This window comes from Monodon monoceros, unplaced genomic scaffold (assembly GCF_005190385.1).
Source record: "Monodon monoceros isolate NGI ecotype Baffin Bay Population unplaced genomic scaffold, NGI_Narwhal_1 Super_Scaffold_22, whole genome shotgun sequence".
In the NCBI taxonomy this organism is placed as follows: domain Eukaryota; kingdom Metazoa; phylum Chordata; class Mammalia; order Artiodactyla; family Monodontidae; genus Monodon; species Monodon monoceros.
Window position 1 is genome coordinate 116,121,662 of NW_021703779.1, and position 18,642 is coordinate 116,140,303.

The 18,642-nt window shown below is 48.4% G+C and overlaps 1 protein-coding gene across 3 annotated transcripts in view; it reads right to left on the bottom strand.

Moving 5' to 3' along the window:
- FGF13 (fibroblast growth factor 13) overlaps window positions 1-17,674 on the bottom strand; it is a 503,351-nt gene extending 485,677 nt beyond the window's left edge. The window contains exons 1-2 of one of the 3 annotated variants that reach the window (XM_029240341.1): window positions 17,567-17,674; window positions 16,186-16,401 (exon numbers count right to left, since the gene is read on the bottom strand). In XM_029240341.1, coding sequence (XP_029096174.1) covers window positions 16,186-16,234 — 49 coding nt within the window. In that variant the 5' untranslated portion in view covers window positions 16,235-16,401; window positions 17,567-17,674. Of the gene's footprint in view, window positions 1-16,185; window positions 16,402-17,084; window positions 17,215-17,566 lie in introns of those variants that run through there. The other 2 variants (XM_029240340.1, XM_029240344.1) reach the window with 2 other exon arrangements.
- Between the last annotated feature and the right edge of the window lie 968 nt (window positions 17,675-18,642).

Here is an 18,642-nt window from a genome sequence, read left to right on the forward strand (position 1 = left end):
AAGAATAAAATGCCTAGGAATAAATCTACCTAGGGAGACAAAAGACCTGTATGCAGAAAACTATAAGACACTGATGAAAGAAATTAAAGATGATACAAACAGATGGAGAGATATACCATGTTCTTGGATTGGAAGAATCAATATTGTGACAATGACTATACTACCCAAAGCAATCTACAGATTCAGTGCAATCCCTATCAAATTACCAATGGCATTTTTTACGGAACTAGAACAAAAGCTCTTAAAATTTGTATGGAGACACAAAAGACCCCGAAGAGCCAAAGCAGTCTTGAGGGAAAAAAACGGAGCTGGAGGAATCAGGCTCCTGGACTTCAGACTATACTACAAAGCTACAGTCATCAAGACAATGGTACTGGCACAAAAACAGAAATATAGATCACTGGAACAGGATAGAAAGCCCAGAGATAAACCCACACACCTAATCTATGACAAAGGAGGCAAGGATATACTATGGAGAAAAGCCAGTCTCTTCAATAAGTGGTGCTGAGAAAACTGGACAGCTACATGTAAAAGAATGAAATTAGAACACTCCCTGACACCATACACAAAAATAAACTCAAAATGGATTAGAGAGCTAAATGTAAGACCAGACACTATAAAACTCTTAGAGGAAAACATAGGCAGAACACTCTTTGACATAAATCACAGCAAGATCTTTTTTGATCCATCTCCTAGAGTAATGGAGATAAAAATAAACAAATGGGACCTAATGAAACTTAAAAGCTTTTGCACAGCAACGCAAACCATAAACAAGACGAAAGGACAGCCCTCAGAATGGGAGAAAATATTTGCAAATGAATCAACGGACAAAGGATTAATCTCCAAAATATATAAACAGCTCATGCAGCTCAATATTAAAAAAACAAACAACCCAATCCAAAAATGGGCAGAAGACCTAAATAGACGTTTCTCCAAAGAAGACATACAGATGGCCAAGAAGCACATGAAAAGCTGCTCAACACCGCTAATTATTAGAGAAATGCAAATCAAAACTACAGTGAGGTATCACCTCACACCAGTTAGAATGGGCATCATCAGAAAATCTACAAACAACAAATGCTGGAGAGGGTGTGGAGAAAAGGGAACCCTCTTGCACTGTTGGTGGCAATGTACATTGATACAGGCACTATGGAGAACAGTATGGAGGTTCCTTAAAAAAATAAAAATAGAATTACCATATGACCCAGCAATGCCACTACTGGGCATATACCCAGAGAAAACCATAATTCAAAAGGACACATGCGTCCCAATGCTCACTGCAGCACTGTTTACAATAGCCGGGTCATGGAAGCAACCTAAATGCCCATCGGCAGACCAATGGATAAAGAAGAAGTGGTACATATATACAATGGAATATTACTCAGCCATAAAAAGGAACGAAATTGGGTCATTTATAGAGACGTGGATGGATCTAGAGACTGTTATACAAAGTGAAGTAAGTCTGAAAGAGAAAAACAAATATGGTATATTAACACATATATGCGGAACCTGGAAAAATGGTACAGATGAACCGGTTTGCAGGGCAGAAATTGAGACACAGATGTAGAGAACGAACGTATGGGGACCAAGGCGGGAAAGTGGCGGGGGCAGGGTGGTTGTGTGATGAATTGGGAGATTGGGATTGACATGTATACACTAATACGTATAAAATGGATAACTAATAAGAACCTGCCTTATAAAAATATATATACAATTCTAAAAAAATGAATCTTGGAAGTATGGCGGTGATGGTCGCAGAACAACGTGAGTGCACATAATGCCACAGAACTGTACACTTTTAAAAAAATCACTGTATATTTTCCCACAATAAAAAGTAAAAATGAAGATTTTTAAAAAGAACCTGGGAAGTGAAAACAGCCACTGCGAGCAATAGCTTATAATGAGAACTGCAGGAAGCCCAAATGCTTCAACAAGAGACCTCTAGCCTTGGCCTTTATTTCTTTATTTTTAATGAAGTAATCCTTGATCCGTAAAGAAACATTCAGACACTCCAGAGACGATGCTATGAAAAGAAAACCTTTTCATAAAACAGTAAGTCCTTCAATATCGCAATGACCTCCCCATCCACCATTTAAATCCAATCTGTATATATCAGGCTTTCAGAAAGCGAGCCTCTTCGCTATCAATATGGTCAAGCGAGAGGCACCCTGGTCAAAATCTCACTCTCAGTAAACCAAGCAACTCAACTCCTGGCTCAAAGGCAGGAGAACAAGTTTATTATCTTCTACCAGGTTTTCAGATCCTAGGGAGATGCCTTTGCACTAAAAAAATCAATACAAGATTTTTCAGCGTATTCAGTTTTGTCACTTGCCTGGAGACAATGGCCTCAGAAAAGAGGACGAACTGTCTTACTTCCCGTTCCTCCCTTTCTGTGTGCACTGCCGTTTAAAGACATGCTCTTTGTTCCATAAATTCAAAGACTGCTTTTATGTCCAGTGGGGTAGAGACAAAAAGCTGTGTTTTTTAAGTGGTGAAATCTGTCAAAATCCCAAAGGCTCTTGTGATACAAATCGGGTCGTTCTATACAGCCTGAATCCCCAATTCCACAGGGGAAATAAAAAACCATTTATAACTCAAAGTAACTAGCAGTAATAGGTCGATGCACCTGACTGCTCATGAACCAGTGACAGCGACACTGCTGGCTGCCTGGGGGAGACCAAGTAGGGAAGTGTCTGAGCCTGGCCCAACCCTTGCAATCCCACCCCGCCCCACCTCCTGCCACGTACAGGCAGGAAAGTGGTACCAAGAAGGGGGAATGCCCTTGCCCACCCGCTCTGGACTGGCAAAGGATTATCTTAGAAGTCGCACTTTCCAGACCCTTATCCCCCCACATGAAGATCCATTAAGGTCCAGCCCCCAGAAGGGTCAAAATAACTGCTCACTGACCTCCACCATTCTCACAGCTATGCTGGGATGGCCAGCTCTGGATGGCATCCCCAAAGCTCCCTCCCAGCCCCGCCCTCTCTGGAAGGGCCCAAGGCTTTGAAATTCTCTTCCTGGAAGCAACAGAAAGAACGGAGGCCAGCCTGACAAGAGAGAAAGGAGCAAGAATAGAGAAAGGAGGCTTCCAAACAGAACATCTGCCTGTGGAGGATGAGTAGGGCTGAGAAAACTGAGGACCCAATGCACACAGTTCATGAACGACAATGCTGGGCACAGAGCTCAGGGCTATTTTTGGAGATGCTGAACCCTCTGAGAATCTGCTGAAAGCTATGGATGCCACCACCAGAAAAATGCACATTTACACATAATAGCCAGGGGTCCTTTGATGTCTCTAGGACAATGTTTCCCCAACTTGCTCAATGATAAGAGTCACCCAGATGCTGATTTACAATTCACAGTACCAAACTCTCTTCCTAAAGTTCTTTGTCAGCAGGTCAGGGGGAGGGGTAGTTTTTTTGTTTTTGTTTTTTAACAAACCCTACAGGTGACTGTTAACTTCCTGCAAGCTAGAGAAACACTGCTCAGGAGCAGTAAGCCCCGTAATTGGCTGTGCATTCGAATCACTTAAGGAGATTTATAAACCATATGGGTTCATAAGCCCCATACTCAGATCTACTGAGTCAAATTCTCATGGTGGAGATGTATGTGGTGGAAGGTGGTGCTGATGCCCAAGCAGGTTTAGGAACCTCAGCTCTAGTGGTCCCTGGACCAAAGATGAATAACCCATGTCCAACTTCACCCAGGTTCCCTCCCTGGTAGTTTGGGCTGGCCAGGGCCCGGGGGCCCCGATGGCTACTATGGGCACCAGGTCACTCACTGCTTGACATATCACCAACATGGGACAGAGTGCTTTGTGCGCTGAAAGTCCGGTTCCTCTAAGTAAACCTCTAAAATATCGGCTCCGTGAAAGCCGGGATGATTATGTGTTCTGCTCACTGCTGTCACATAAGAGGTTCAACAAATATTTATTGATAAAGTAATGGATGAATTACTTAATACATGAATTAGTAGAGTTGGCACTCTGTATCCACAAATTCCACGTCTGTGGATTCAACCAACTACGGATCTAAAAAATGTTTTTTTTTTTAATTCCAGAAAGTTTCAAAAAGCAAAACTTGAATTTGCCCCAGGCCATCAACTATTTACATAGCATTTACATTGTATTTACAACTATTTACATTTGGTATTAGAAGTAATCTAGAGATGATCTAAAGTCTACAGGAGGATGTGCATAGGTTATATGCGGATACTACACCATTTTATATAAGGGGCTTGATCATCCACGGATTTTATTTTGGTATCTGGGGGTGGGGGGTCCTGGAACCTATCCCCAGTGACTGTATAACTAAAATCCATTAAATTGGAGTATGACTGTCAGATGTGTCAATCTGTAGATTTATTTCTATGGCCAACAAGCCCTTTAACAAGAACCCTCTAACTTGAATAATCAATACGAAAATCACTACTATTTTAATAATATTATCAATATGACCATTGACCAAATTCTATGTTTGTTTTTCACACATTATTTCATTCTATCTTTAAAATAGGCATGGAAGATAAATATAACTATCTCCATTGCGAAGAGGCTTAGAAAGATTATTTGCCCAAGATCGTACAGCAACTAAGCAGAGGAACTTATATGTGAACCCGAATTTCTAAAATCCATGCTTTTAACCACGCAGCCACCTTCACCTGGAAGATGGTCCACTGTAAAGTGAAAATTATACCCCAAATCAAATTAGCAATATTAAACCCAGATGGATTGTTGCTGTCATTCTAAGGGCTTCTGATATGGCCTGGATGCTGAGAGTGATGGTTAAGTGACACATTTACTGAGTACTGTACCTCTTTTGTGAAAAGGGCCCTTGAGGAGGTTTAAAATCTAGTTGGGGAGATAAAACATGAGCAGATGAAAAATGCATCATCAGATTTATCCAAAGTAGTCCACGGACACTGCCAGATGGGTAACCGAGAAGCCCAGTGCAAGGGGTAAACAGATCCTGTAGGGAGGGTGGGAGAGAGGCTTCCTGGAGGATGCGGGGTTAAGCTTGGACATGAAGGATCACAAAATGTAGAAATAATAGGTAGTAGAGCATTCCAGATCAAGAAATGGTAAGAGCTGGAGCAGAAGAGTCAGTTTGAAGACAATCCACAAGCAATATATTGTTTATGTTAATTTTCATTATATCATTATGATCATTATATACGTCCACTGTAGAGAAAATAGAAGATACGAATAAACATACATATACATATACATCCTCTATACATCTTCTATAAGCCAACCACCCAGAGATTCCTTTTGATATATATTCTTTCAGGGTTTATTCTAAGCATATTTGTGTGTGTATTTATTTAGACATATGCATATTTGTCTACATGCATTTAATTTTATATGTATAAATTTATACATGCATATATGTATCTTTATATATGCACAGATTCGTATACATATGTTTATAAAATACGAATAATGTTTGTGGTGCCCAGTGAGAAAGATCAAGGCAGCAGAGGAAAACTTTTCACAACCACAGGCTCCAAATGACCATCTCTCCTTTGTCACCCCCAAATCCACACCCAGTGCACGCACTAAAAATGATAGTGTGGAAGATTATTTAATGACATAGAAAAACATTCTAACAGGGTGTTGAGGGAAAAAATGCAGGTGATAGTATCTACTGTGTAATCCCACACGCGTACTTAAAGATGTATACGTGTGTATTATAAAATTCAGAGAAAAAAGACTGGAAGGAAAATCTCAAAAAGAACCTGGGAGTACGACCCTTGGGGGATATTTTCTTCTTCATGCTTTTATGATTTTCCGAATTGCATGCATTATTTTGTAATCTGAAAAAAATCGACACCACGAAACATAAGCAATAGTAAAAGCAGACCCATTCAAAACGGTCAGGGGCGTTCTGGTCAAGATGCAGCCTAGGTTTTTTACACAGCTGAAACCGAATTAACATTGACCAGAAAACAGAGAAAGCAAAGCACTTCTGTTTGGCCAAGACCTGACTTCCAGGCTTTGAAGGGTATCCGCCTTTGAGGGGCCCAGCGGGAGGGTCAGGCGAAGGCAGGGCAAGGACGCCCTGATCGCTAGAGGGGGCTGGGGGTCAGGACACTCTTCCTCCGGCCCCGCCCGCCGCCACCATCTTAACGCTGCCTCCCACCGGCTGCAAAGCGCCCGCGGTCTAGACCTCCAGGCCGTGGGCTGCCCCCGGCGCCCCGCCCCCTCGGCGGCGGCGTCCCCACGCGAGCGAGCCGGGCCGCTGGCACCCGGGGCCGGTGGGCAAAGCCCTCGGCTGCACGCCGCCGCCGCCGCCGCCGCGAGCAGCTTTGTCATGCCCGGCGCCGAGCACTTCTTCGCCAAGTTTCACCTTCCGTGACACAACTTTGCCGTGTTTCTTTTTTCGGCAGCCGCCGCATCACGAGGCTCATGAGCACACAGGTTTGTAAACAACCCGCCGGCCGGATCCGCGGCGACTGAGGGACACCGGTTAACCGGGCCGTTCGGCGTTCCCGCCCGGGTCCGAGCTTGTCTGGTCCCAGTTAGTCGGAAAACAAACGCTCCCGGGAGCGAGAGCCACGAGGAGCGCCGGCCCCGTTTCCAGGAGAACCGCTCACATTGTTCCCAGGGCTCCGAAAACCACGCGCAAATCCAAGAGCTCTTGGAAGTCTTTTCAATAAGCCCCCCAAGGGAAGAGGCGAGCACACACACGGAGAATCAAAGGCAAAAGAAGCAGGTCAATTCACAATACTTTCAAAGTCGTGGTTGAAAGAAGATTCTTAAAATAGCTGTAGGCATATATTCAAGAACTGCGCTCAGCCTGCCTTCTTTAGCTTGTTTACTTCTACTTTTAACAGCAAGATAAATATTTGAAGAACTCGATCTGTTTACTGACCCCCAGTGCAAGAGCAGGAGACATGCTACCTACATAATTTGGAGGGATTTTTTTTGAGAACTGGGTTTCACATTTGTTATTAAACTTACCTATAACCACGCGATAGACCCGTCACTGTTCATTACGGCTGTTAAACCTAGGTTCTGCAGCACCAGAGAAACACTGCATGAGTCCTAACTTTGAGAACTATAATTAATAATGCTCGTTCAAGGCGTATGTCTCTGTTCACAAGATATATTTTTGGAAATATTATCGAACTGAAGGCAGCATAAACAGTATAAGAAATAAAGCTCGCACTTTATTTTTCCATTTAAAATGAGTTATATAATAAGTAGTGGAATGCTTCTTCCATGGAGCTACATGTTAAGGGGGGGGGGGTTTCTTTTACTGAAGTTATAGCTATCAAGAGAGAAAATCCAGACGTGAGAATCCTCCAATGAGCCCAGCATACCCTAAGGAACCCCATTCACTTAATGAAAACCACACATCTGTAGACAAGAAAAGGGGGCAGAACAGGAGAGAAGAGGAGGGAGGGAGGGAGGGAAGGAGGAGAGGGTGGGGTTGAGAGAAAGAGAAGGGAAATGAGACAGATGATTCTGCTGAGAGGCAGACTGAAAGCATATGCCATGTAATGGAAAAAATAAATAAATAAACAATTGGGAGTTTTACCCAGTTGTGAATTAAGAGGAAGTGTAATCGATAGAACACGGGTGAAACAAGCTCCCAGACTCAGTTCTGGGGAAGAAATACCATTATTTTCAAACTGACATTTGCTTACATCTTGAAAGTCAGAATCATGGCCAACTGAGGGGAGATGCACTTTAGAAAGTACAAGTGAGAATGTCCAAGGCCAAAGAGGAAGGAAAGGGCACCCCTAAGGCTTAAGGTAGGACTGGGTTTCTCTCATCTCTGCGGGGGCGCAGCACAGTGCCTGAGATAGATAAGTCACTCAAGAAATCTGTTCGGAGATCTCTTTGGCTGCACAAAGATCACAGCCATGGAGCAATCATGCCTGTATAGGCAAACTCTTCCTAGTCATGTCCACGTTGGCAAACGGCAAGTAATTTGGTCCTTGTGCAAACCTGGATTAGAAAAGAATCAACTGGGCTTCCCTGGTGGTGCAGTGGTTAAGAATCCGCCTGCCAATGCAAGGGACACGGGTTCGAGCCCTGGTCCGGGAAGATCCCACATGCCGCGGAACAACTAAGCCCGTGAGCCACAGCTACTGGTCTCAACCGGAGACTGTTTTCTCATCTGTCAAATGGGAATAATAGTAGTATGTATATCTATCTTGGATAGCTTGAGATATTTCATGTCAATCCCTGGCATATGGTCAGTGCTCAAAAAAACTATTGCTGTTACCAAATGCAAGTTCGTGTGCCTACGTCAGAGTCTGGAGTGCAGAACCCCAAACTCCACAAAGGGCTTCAGCAAAGCATTTTTAAAGGCCAGGTGAGGGGGCTGATCACAGAGTGTGTGATCAGCTCGTACACAATTCTCTTGATGGTGAAGTAACAGGGCAATTAACTTTAATCAGTCCTTAGGCGCCAGAAGGTCTGGGGGCTCCTGATCATCAAGTAGTTAACTTCTTCCATTGCTGGTGGGTTTTAGCATCTGAAGAACTCAGGAAATATGCATGAGATACTATTGTCTGGGTACTTCAGAGAGGAACTACAGCAGAGGATATGGGGGAGGGGTCTGTCCCCAGCAGGACCCGTAGGGTCCCGCTCCGGTTACATTATTTTTAAGACTCCAACCAAAATTACTTCCCCATCCTATCTAGATGTCAGATACTCAATCACTGACATTAATTCCCCGGAGTTAAAGCGCTGCCTCTGGCAATCCTTACTTCAATGCCAGGTGCTGTGCCAGTAATTTGGGACCCACTAGCTGTGTGACCTCGTACAAACTACATAATCTCCCTCAACTTCAATTTTCTCATCTCTAAAGTCCATAAATACTATTCACTATTTCATTTGGCTGTCATGAGGATGAAATGAGATATATGTAAAAATCATGCATGCCTAGTAAATAGTAAGTGCTCCGTAATTTAGAAGCTACTATAATAATAACTATGATCATTATTAAGGATGAATAAGACGTACCCTGGCTTAAAGGAATTCCCTACCTTGCCTAGATCATTCAACAAATGCTCCTTATGGGCTGCCAAGTACAAGACCCTGTTGAGTGCCCTAGGGTGGGGGTCTTCCAAGAAACCAGATGCCAAGACAAGAAGAAGGGCTGTCAACTGGGAAAGGAAGCATGCTGACCAGAGAGGTGGCTAGGTCTCAGGGACCATGAGTGCATCCTGCGAGATTCCATTTCCATTCAGTTCAATAAAGGGAGAACTAAAATATGATGACAGAAATCAAAATAGTAGTTGCCTTTGAAGGGGGAATGATTAGAAAGGGACACAAGAAGACTTTCTGGGGTGATGAAAATATTCTATCATGTGGGTGTAAACATTTGTCAAAATTCGTGGAGATGTACACCTAGGATTTGTTCATGTTGTATATAATCTTCAATTACACAAAAGGAAATTGGGTTCGTACCTTTTTTTAATAACTCTTTTATATATAATTTGGCCTCTGACCAGGCCTGCCTTTCACCAGAAGATTTTTTTCTTTCTTCCCAGGCCCTACTGACAGGCTCCATAAAGGACAGACATGTATACCTGAGAATTCCTTTGGGCAACAGTGATTGTCCAAACCAAATCTGAAGTCTCTGCACAAGGCTGAGAGCAGGCAGGCCAAGCAAACGCCTCAGCTCAGCCCAGCCCCAATGCACCCCCTGGAATGTCAACCTAAACCTTACACCGACATAAGCCAAGGGTGCTGCCAGAGTTTAAAAGACTCAGCAAGGACACCTACTACCCTCTGCCCACTGCCTGTGGGGAGGGTCTTAGCCAGTGACACCAATACCATTTCCATTTGAAAATCAATGCTATATGTAATTTACAAGGGCAGAGGCATGAGTAGGGCATGAGAACTGCTTAACAGTGATCTCAACATACAGTAATTGTAATTTAGGCTTAATGTTTATTACAAACCCAGATCCCTAATAAAATAGTCCTTCACATTTCCGTTGTGCCCCAAGAATCAAGAACGTATCTCTTTTCTAATATAAAACTCCCATTTTCAGGATTAATACCCTGGAAAACAAGGCTTTAGAGAAACACAAATGGCCATCCAATTCAAGGAGAAATTAGACCTGCAGGCTGGAGTGGGGGGCATAATGATTACTATGTCACCTTCTTTAGGAAATTAGTTGCCATTTACCCAGAAATTCACACCCCTAAGAAATGTTTCATCAAGATATGGCTTTCACCAAAGTGATAAAATGTCACGTTTTAAAATGTCAGAAATCTCATTCAAGTGAGTTCGTAGAACTGGTATATCACAAATAGATAAGCTACATCTAGAGTTGGTGAGGACTGACGAGGATGAACCACGCTACACAGGATGAGAAATCCTGCTGCTAACATGTCTTCTGGATCCTCTGGATAGGGAAACGTAAATGGGTGGCTGCAGACAATGATTTATGCAGACATTTGTCTTCTCTGCTAATTGCTAAAGCTATATTTATGTGCCCAATCTTCGCATTCCAAAGACCACGTTAAGCTTAGCACTGTAATAGACATGGAGGATCCCCTCCACCTGCCACACTTAATTCATGGGAGGTTTTTTTTCCCCTCTTTGAATTGTTTAATCTTGGCAATTATCTTGTATTCCTTTCAAATTTCTCAACTCCAAAAATACAAGCCATAATGAAGCAGACACTAGAAAGCCCTTTTATTGGATGTATTTGAAGAGCTGCAACACATTCCGGTTGTTCTGTGTTGATTGTAATTCCCAGAATGAGGAGTTGATTTGAACATAAAACAGCACAGCTGCAAAGAGACCTGGAATGTTAAGTTTCCTCTCCCTAGTGACTGCCTCACAAATCAGCCCTCCAGCTTACCACCCAGACCCTGACTCCAGTTCTCTCCCAGTTCCGGCCCTGTGCTCAGAGCCACCATGCATGTCCCTGCGCACGAGGCATGGACCTCAACCCCACAGCTCACTTTCTGCTCCTCGCTCATCCTGCAACATCCTTTCGGACTCCAACCTCCCTCACACCTCCAGCCCGAGGATGCATCCTAACACCTTTTAACAATTTGAACTGTACTGGCAAGAGACTTAGAGGAAGCAGAGCTAAGAAGATACAGTGCCCCTAACCCGCATCCCACTCCTGCTCCGGCCTGTCAGTAAAGAAGCTGCACACCACTGGAAATAATAATGACGAGGATTTTGGGACACTGTGCACTCATCTTCTGCACCTATCCCCAAGAACAGACCAACGCTTCTGATTAGAGATCTCCCTGGCCACACCCGCTCACTGAGACTGTGATCACCATCTCGGCCACGGAAGCAAATCTGGGGCTTATGACACTCCATAATACCGTACTGGTCCATGGTGACACGCACCAGGTGAAAAAACAAGCCCCTATATGAGTAATAGGGAGATTATGATTGCTAGTTTTTTTTCTCTCTCTCGTTTTTTCCCCAATTTATTTATTTATTTTGGCTGCGTTGGGTCTTCGTTGCTGCGCGCGGGCTTTCTCTAGTTGCGGCGAGCGGGGGCTACTCTTCGTTGCGGTGCGCAGGCTTCTCACTGCGGTGGCTTCTCTGGTTCCGGAGCACGGGCTCTAGGCGCGCGGGCTTCAGTAGTTGCAGCACACGGGGTCTCGGTAGTTGTGGCTCGCGGGCTCCAGAGCGCAGGCTCAGTAGTTGTGGCGCACGGGCTTAGTTGTTCCGCGGCATGTGAGATCTTCCCAGACCAGGGATCGAACCCGTGTCCCCTTCACTGGCAGGCAGATTCTTAACCACTGCACCACCAGGGAAGTCCCTGACTGCTAGTTTTTAATAAGAGGTCACCAACATCATGACTTCCTGTGGGCGAAATACCTCTAAACACCTGCTTCACCTGGCCCAAGTCTGAGAAAGACACTTCACGGAGGCGACTGCAATAATCCACCAAGACCAAGATGAGCTTTTGGAATGGCCTTCCAGGTTCAAGACTTGATACGCTGGCTGCTTGACCACAATGCCCTGTCCTTCTTAGGTATGGTTAGAGAGGCTACTGGAAAAGGCCAGGAAGGGAACTGCAAGAGGCCAGGAAGGGAAATGAAAATGAGCTGCACCCATAAATGCACGTGTGCAATGTAATCTGTTACAGCAACAGCTGTGCAAGTGGCTGGCGTCTCGGACTATGCGTGGAACTGTCCTCCACTGCCCAGCAGCCAGCAGAAACCCAGCCTGACGTTAGTGCTGGCCGTCTCAGAGAGAACCCACAGCCCACATGGCCTTTAAACCTGCCCAGATGTGATGGCTCTCAGGCTAAGCACAAGGGAAGGGGTTGCTGAAAAATCACACCCAAACCCAAACCCACACTCCAACTACAAACCGAATAACAGTTGTGGGGTTTTTTTGGCCATGTCATGCAGCATGTGGGATCTTAGTACCAGGACCAGGGATCAAACCCGTGCCCCCTGCAGTGGAAGCGCAGAGTCCTAACCGCCGGACCACCAGGGAATTCCCAAACCAAATGACAGTTTTGAAATCAAGAATTGGCTAGGGCTTTCACTCAGTCTACAAACGATTTGGTTTTATCTGTAACAGGCTACACAGTCTCCGAATGCCACAGGAACACGGTTGCAGTAAACCAGACACAGCCTTAACTGAGTGCTTTTACAACAGAGAACTGCTGAAAAGATCTTCTGTGACAAGGTAGAGAGTCAAAGCTAAGTGAATATCCGCTTGAACAACCAAATGTTATTCTTCCCTGAAATGGAAATAGGTCCTCCTGTTCAGGAGCTGAGTGCCCTAAACTATATATTCACCTGCCAATTTAAAAGTTTATGCATGGGACTTCCCTGGAGGCGCAGTGGTTAAGAATCCGCCTGCCAATGCAGGGGACATGGGTTCGAGCCCTGGTCCGGGAAGATCCCACATGCCGTGGAGCAACTAAGCCCGTGCGCCACAACTACTGAGCCTGCGCTCTAGAGCCCGTGAGCCACAACTGCTGAGCCCGTGTGCCACAGCTACTGAAGCCCGCGCACCTAGAGCCTGTGCTCCGCAACAAGAGAAGCCACCGCAGTAAGAAGCCCGCGCACCGCAATGAAGAGTAGCCCCCGTCGCCGCCAACTAGAGAAAGCCCACAGGCAGCAACAAAGACCCAATGCAGCCAAAAATAAATAAATAAATTTTTTTTAAAAAAGAGTAAATGTTAAAGAACTTAATCTAAAAAAAAAAAGTTTATGCAAAGCCTAAATACACAAAAGATGATTTGCTGCTCAAGAGGCCATTTTAATACTTTCAAACACAATCAAGATTCCCCTCCCGCCTCCCAAAGAGGACAGTCCATCTTGTCTGGCTATGTTACTGAAAAAGGTTAGAGAAAACATCATCGTCCATCATTGGTCTTAACCTCAATGAGTTGAAGAACATCATTTAAAAAGACAAAGAGCAATTTATATGCTCTGAAAGCCATATTTCATTAAGCAGCACAAAATAACTCATTACCTGCTACCTATGCTTTAGGAAGTCTAGAAACACTGTACTCTGTGATAATCTTCTATGCAGTTATGATAGGCTGTGAGCATCAACTCCAGGTGATGGGGTGGGAGGCCGAATTTAAATGAGCAGTAGGCTCTGAAAACATTATGAAATTCATTCAAACTGTTGCTAAATTTTGACTTGATTCAATCATTTGTCACACCATCATTCAAAATTAAGTGTGTATATTCAAAGTACCCAATAAACGTTCAATCCTGTATCTGTTTCAGTGTGCTTCTGAGTCACTTAGCTTAAAAAAATCCAAAAATGACTTCTATACATAGGAAATGAATATGGTCAATAAACTTTATTAGCTAAAAATATAAATAGACCTGGTATCTTTCATCTCTAACATAAAAAGTAGTCTTTAAAATTTAGTCACACAAGACTTTTAACATATTTACCTGAAAGGGTAAAATACCAAGGGCTACTAGGCATTCACTATTTTGAAAATACTCTATATTCAACAACCAACAGAAAGACAGAAATGGGATTCGGGCTCTTAGCAGCCATAAGATTCCCATCTCCTCGGGAAAGTAAACTCCCTTCTTAAAAGTTGTCTTGTAAAATTACTTTAATTTATTCTAATTACAACCATAATTCCAAATGCTAATTACACAATTCATACAGAGAGGTATTCGGTTTCAAATGTCGTGAGTCAACGTAAGAAAATGTTATGACATACACCTAGTAAAAATTTTCATTATCAAGTGACAGAAACTTGTCCTAATGTTTCCAGACTTCTTACTCCGTTCTGGACAATTATAAATTATATTCCTAGAACAGCATCTCATTTTCTGTGAATGAACTTGGTTTCAGGGTCCTCCCAAAGGTAGCCTGAAATAAGCCTTAGGTAACCACCTGATGGAAATCAGGGACCAAAGTTCCGGAAACAAAAGAAATACTCCCAGAAGCAGAAGGGGAATCACTTGCCTAGGTCAATTTGGTGCTACCATCTTCAATTGTATTCACCTGTCTGGGCCCTCAACGGAAAACAAAACCTTCTAACGACCCGGAAGTAACGGAAGTCACTTTCTCTTATCATACGAATGCCTGTTTTAAAACGCACAACAATTAGGGAAGCTCTGGAAATGTGTAGCAGGAGTTCTACTTTCCGGGTGACCGTTTCAATTAATCTGTGCGCCTCAAACAGCCTGCGGGTATCAGTGGGTCCGAAGGGAGTGACCTCTAGCCTTGAGCCGATGGCAACACTGACCCTTAGTACAGCAGATCTAAACGCCCCACAAACTTCTGGAGCCTCTCGTCGGCGCTTCGCCTAGTTGGAAGAGAACCGGCTCCATTTAGAAACAAGGATAAAGGCCCTGAGCTGAAGACTTTGACAACTTTCCGCGGGGGAGGGCTGACGCTGCCCTAGAATCTCCCGGGAAAGAAAGCTCTTGAGAGATGGGGAGAGGCGAGAAGGAGGAGATGAGAAAAAGGAAGAGGGAAAGGAGTGGGAGGGAAGGGAGCCCCAGGGCTCAAGGAGGAATCGGGGCCCCGTGAACGAAGGCTGGGGCTCCCCCCACTGCAGCCCCACTTCTGCAGCAGCGTGGACCCGGCGTGGGTCGCTGCAGCTCAGCATGCCTGGGGCCCTCCGGGCCGGTCCAGCCCACTCCGGCGTCCGCTCTGTGGCCGTTCCGGACACTTGCACCTAAGGCACCTGCCGTTTCCCCACGGCTCTACCACACCCCCTCTTCTGTGCCTCTCTGCACCCGGGTCTCCAAGGATGCTGTCTCCAGCTTACATTCCGGAGCTAAGCCGGGTCCTCAGCAAGGCCACGGCTAGGACTGGTGGGGGTCGGGGGGACGCCCCTTCCTTCTCCCGAGTTCTCCCGGGCCTGAGCCCTGCTCCGCTGCGCCTCCCCAGCCCGCCGGTGGGAGGCCCGAGGCCAAGAAGCGCTCTTCGGGGGACCGGCGGCCGGGCGCCGCGGGCCAGGTGGCTAAACCCCCCAGAGTGGAGGGAGGGGACTCTCCCCTCCCGCGGGGACCCGCTTCTGCTGGGCAATGGTACCAAGGGGACAAGAGCCTTTGTTCTCCCGGGGCTCGGCGAGGCTGCGCTGCCGACGCGCAGCGCGGGCGGCGCCGGGGCACCGGGATCGCTCACTTTTGCACGCGGCATGTGGAAGGTTGCAAGCTCCTGCCTTCTGGGGAGGGGACGTAGAGAGTTGGGGAGCGGAGGGCGTGAGGGGGAAAGGAGCGTGGGGGGAGGGGTTGTGCGTGTCGGCCAGGTTCTTTGTTTGCATTGGGGGCGGGGAGAGGGGGGGTTGAAGGTGGATTCGAGCTTGGGTTCTAAGAGTGGGGCAGATTCCTGAGTATGTCACCATGTTGCACCCGCGCAGCACACATATGCACACTCGCGCACACGCACACACAGGCACTCGCACGGAGAGGGGGCCGGCCGGTGAGAGGCAGCGCTGTTCCCGGCGCTCGCGGCTGCAGCAGCTTCGTCTGCCCGCAGCGCCACCCCGGTGCGTCCAGAGGGGGAGCGAAGAGGCTGGAGGCACTCGCGGGGCGACAATTCCACGAGGAAGGAGGGAAAGTGGTGCAAACCCAGGGCCCCCAGCGGCCCGGCCCCCGCCTTTCTCGCCGGGGTCGCAGAGGTCACGGGCAGCTTAGGCTCCGGGAGGGAGGCCGGGAGCCGCCGGAGGGCGGCGCGCACGCGAGTGGTTGAGGGAAACCAAGGGAAGGGAAGCTGGCGGACTCGGCGGGCGGGCTTACCCTTAGAAGCATCTTTCTCCTCTTTGGGTTTGGTCACCTTTCCACTCATAGATCCCAGCTTGCTTGACAAGGTTCGGCCAGGAGACGGAAGTCCTCGCCGAGCGGGCCGGACTTGGGAGAGTGCTTAGGGCGGCAAGTCACGACCGCGAGCTCCCCTCGGTGTGGCTCCGGGCAGAAGCCGCTTTCCCCCAGCGCTGCCGCCGCCGCCGCCGCTGCCTACGAGAGAGTGGGGAGGAAAGGAGAGGGGTGAAGGAGGAGCCGCTGCCGCCGTCGCCGCCGCCGCCGCCGCCGCCGCGAGCCCGAGCGGCCGGCCGCGGGAGGAGCCGCTCGCCTGGCTCCAGAAGTGCAGAGACAAAGCGGCGCGGCGCTCCCTCCGCGCCCCGCGCCCGCCGCTCCTGCCCACCCCCGCCCGCCCGCGGAGAGCCGCTCTCGCCACCCCCGGGGCCGCCGAGAGGTGCGGCTGGGACTCCCTGGCTCGGCCGCCGGCCTCCCGGGGCTGCGCGCCGGCCGCTCGCCGGGCCGGCGCGGGCCGCGAGGGGAGTTGCCTGGGTGGGCTGCCCGCGCGCCGGCGGGCCGCTTCCCCCGCCTCTCCCCATCCGCTGCGGGCCGCCAACTCCATCAAAATAAAACGCCGAGGAAGGTTAAAAAAAATGAAAACAAAGACGAAAATATTCACTTAAAAATGACGAGCCTCCCCGAAAGGGAAATGTTTGAACATGTGATGAGCAACGTGTGAGCCTGTTACACCGCAGAGCCGCGCAGCTCCTCGCCCGCGGAGAATCGAGAGAGGAGGGTCGCCTCTTTCTTTCTATTGAACCAATTTTCAGGTTCCTATAATTTTGCCAAAGGGGGGTCCCGAGCTGCTGGCGGGCGGAGGAGCGGGACGCGACGGCCCTTACCTGCTCTCTCCGTCTCCCTACACCCACACCCCCTAGGAGCTCGCCCGCTCCCTCGCTTACGCTCTCCTTCCAAAGAACTCTCGGGTCCCGGAGAGCCGCGATTCGGCACGGCGGCGCATTCTATATAAACGACAAGGTGTGGGCACGCGGGGGGCGGGGGCCGGCGGGGGGCGGGGCCGGCACAAAGCCGCCGGCGGGCTGTAGTAAAAGGAGAGCTCGGCAGGGGCGCGCCGACGTCAGCCGCCGGGTGGCAAAACCCAGGCGAGCCCAGAGGAGTGCGGGCGAGCGTGTCAGCCTGGCGTCCCCCGGGCCCTCCGGGGCAGACAGGGCCCGCGGACGCCGCCGGAGCGGACTCGCACCGTCGGCCGCCGAGATCGAAGCCCGGCGCCCCCCGTCCCCCCTCCCCCCTCCCGTTACCCCCTCTGATCCCGGCGCCCGCCTTCCCCGCAGCGCTGCCTGGGCCCGCGCTGGTCGCCACCTACACTTTGGGGACTCCGCTGTTGGCAAGTGCCTGCACCGAGCGGTGGAATCTCAGTCCGGGAGTCGGCGACTCCTCGCCTCCGGCCAGCTGCCCAAGTTGAGACAGCCGGACTCTCCGCGAGAAGGGCGCGCTGGGATCTGGGTGTCAGTAGGGCAGAGAGTGAAACTGACCGCGGCGGCTGCCACCTCCCACCCCACCCCCACCCCCGCACGCAGGCCCCTCCTCCTAGGGCTGGTCGCTCTGGCTGGCAAACTAGGTGCAGAGTGCCCACCACCCGGGATGGCCAACCCCAGACAAACGGAGTAAGGTGGGACTGGGGGCGAGTGCTGGAGAGGGATTAAGGGATCGACACGTCGCCTGGGGCACGCTAGTGACAAAACAGGGAACGTCCCTGAAGATTTGAACTAAAAGGAAAACTGCTCAGAAATTGTACAAGAGAGGGGCGGATGGGGAAGAAGAGAGAGCCTGGGAAAGGGAAGGGGGGACAGGGTGGCCCTGGGACATCCTGGGAAACCCTTTCCGCGATGGCCCTTTCTCGGCGCGCGGATACCCGGAAGCCCGGCGCTCTGTTGAGGCACTGGGGTCGCCGCTGTCAGGACTTGGTCCTCAGGGCGGTCCATTAATCAGACCATAGGCTCCAGCCTGGCGGTGGAGACGCAGCAGCGACTCCCATGAAGAAAATCCGTTTCCCTTTGTCCCACCCAACTCCACCCGCTCCTTAATTCGGTTTCGTTAATGGCATTAAACCAGGCGAAGAAATTATATAGATGGATTAGTCCTACTGAATCCCAGGCGGTGACTCAATTACAAGAGCCTGCTGTGGCTTTCAAGACCAGGAGAGTGGGCTGCCCCTGCCTCCAGCCCGGGTCTAAAGGTTGGCAACCCTCTAAATTCAATTTGCAGCCTCTGTCCTTGGTCTGGGAGGAACTCCAGGCCTATTTTTCTTGTAAATAATATCTAATAATCTGGAGGTTGATGACACAATGTGATTATCCAACCCAAGTTTAGATCATTAGTATCAGTACTCTGGGAAAGAAAGAATTTCTCTTCAAATGACCGGAATTCAAAAGGGGTGGA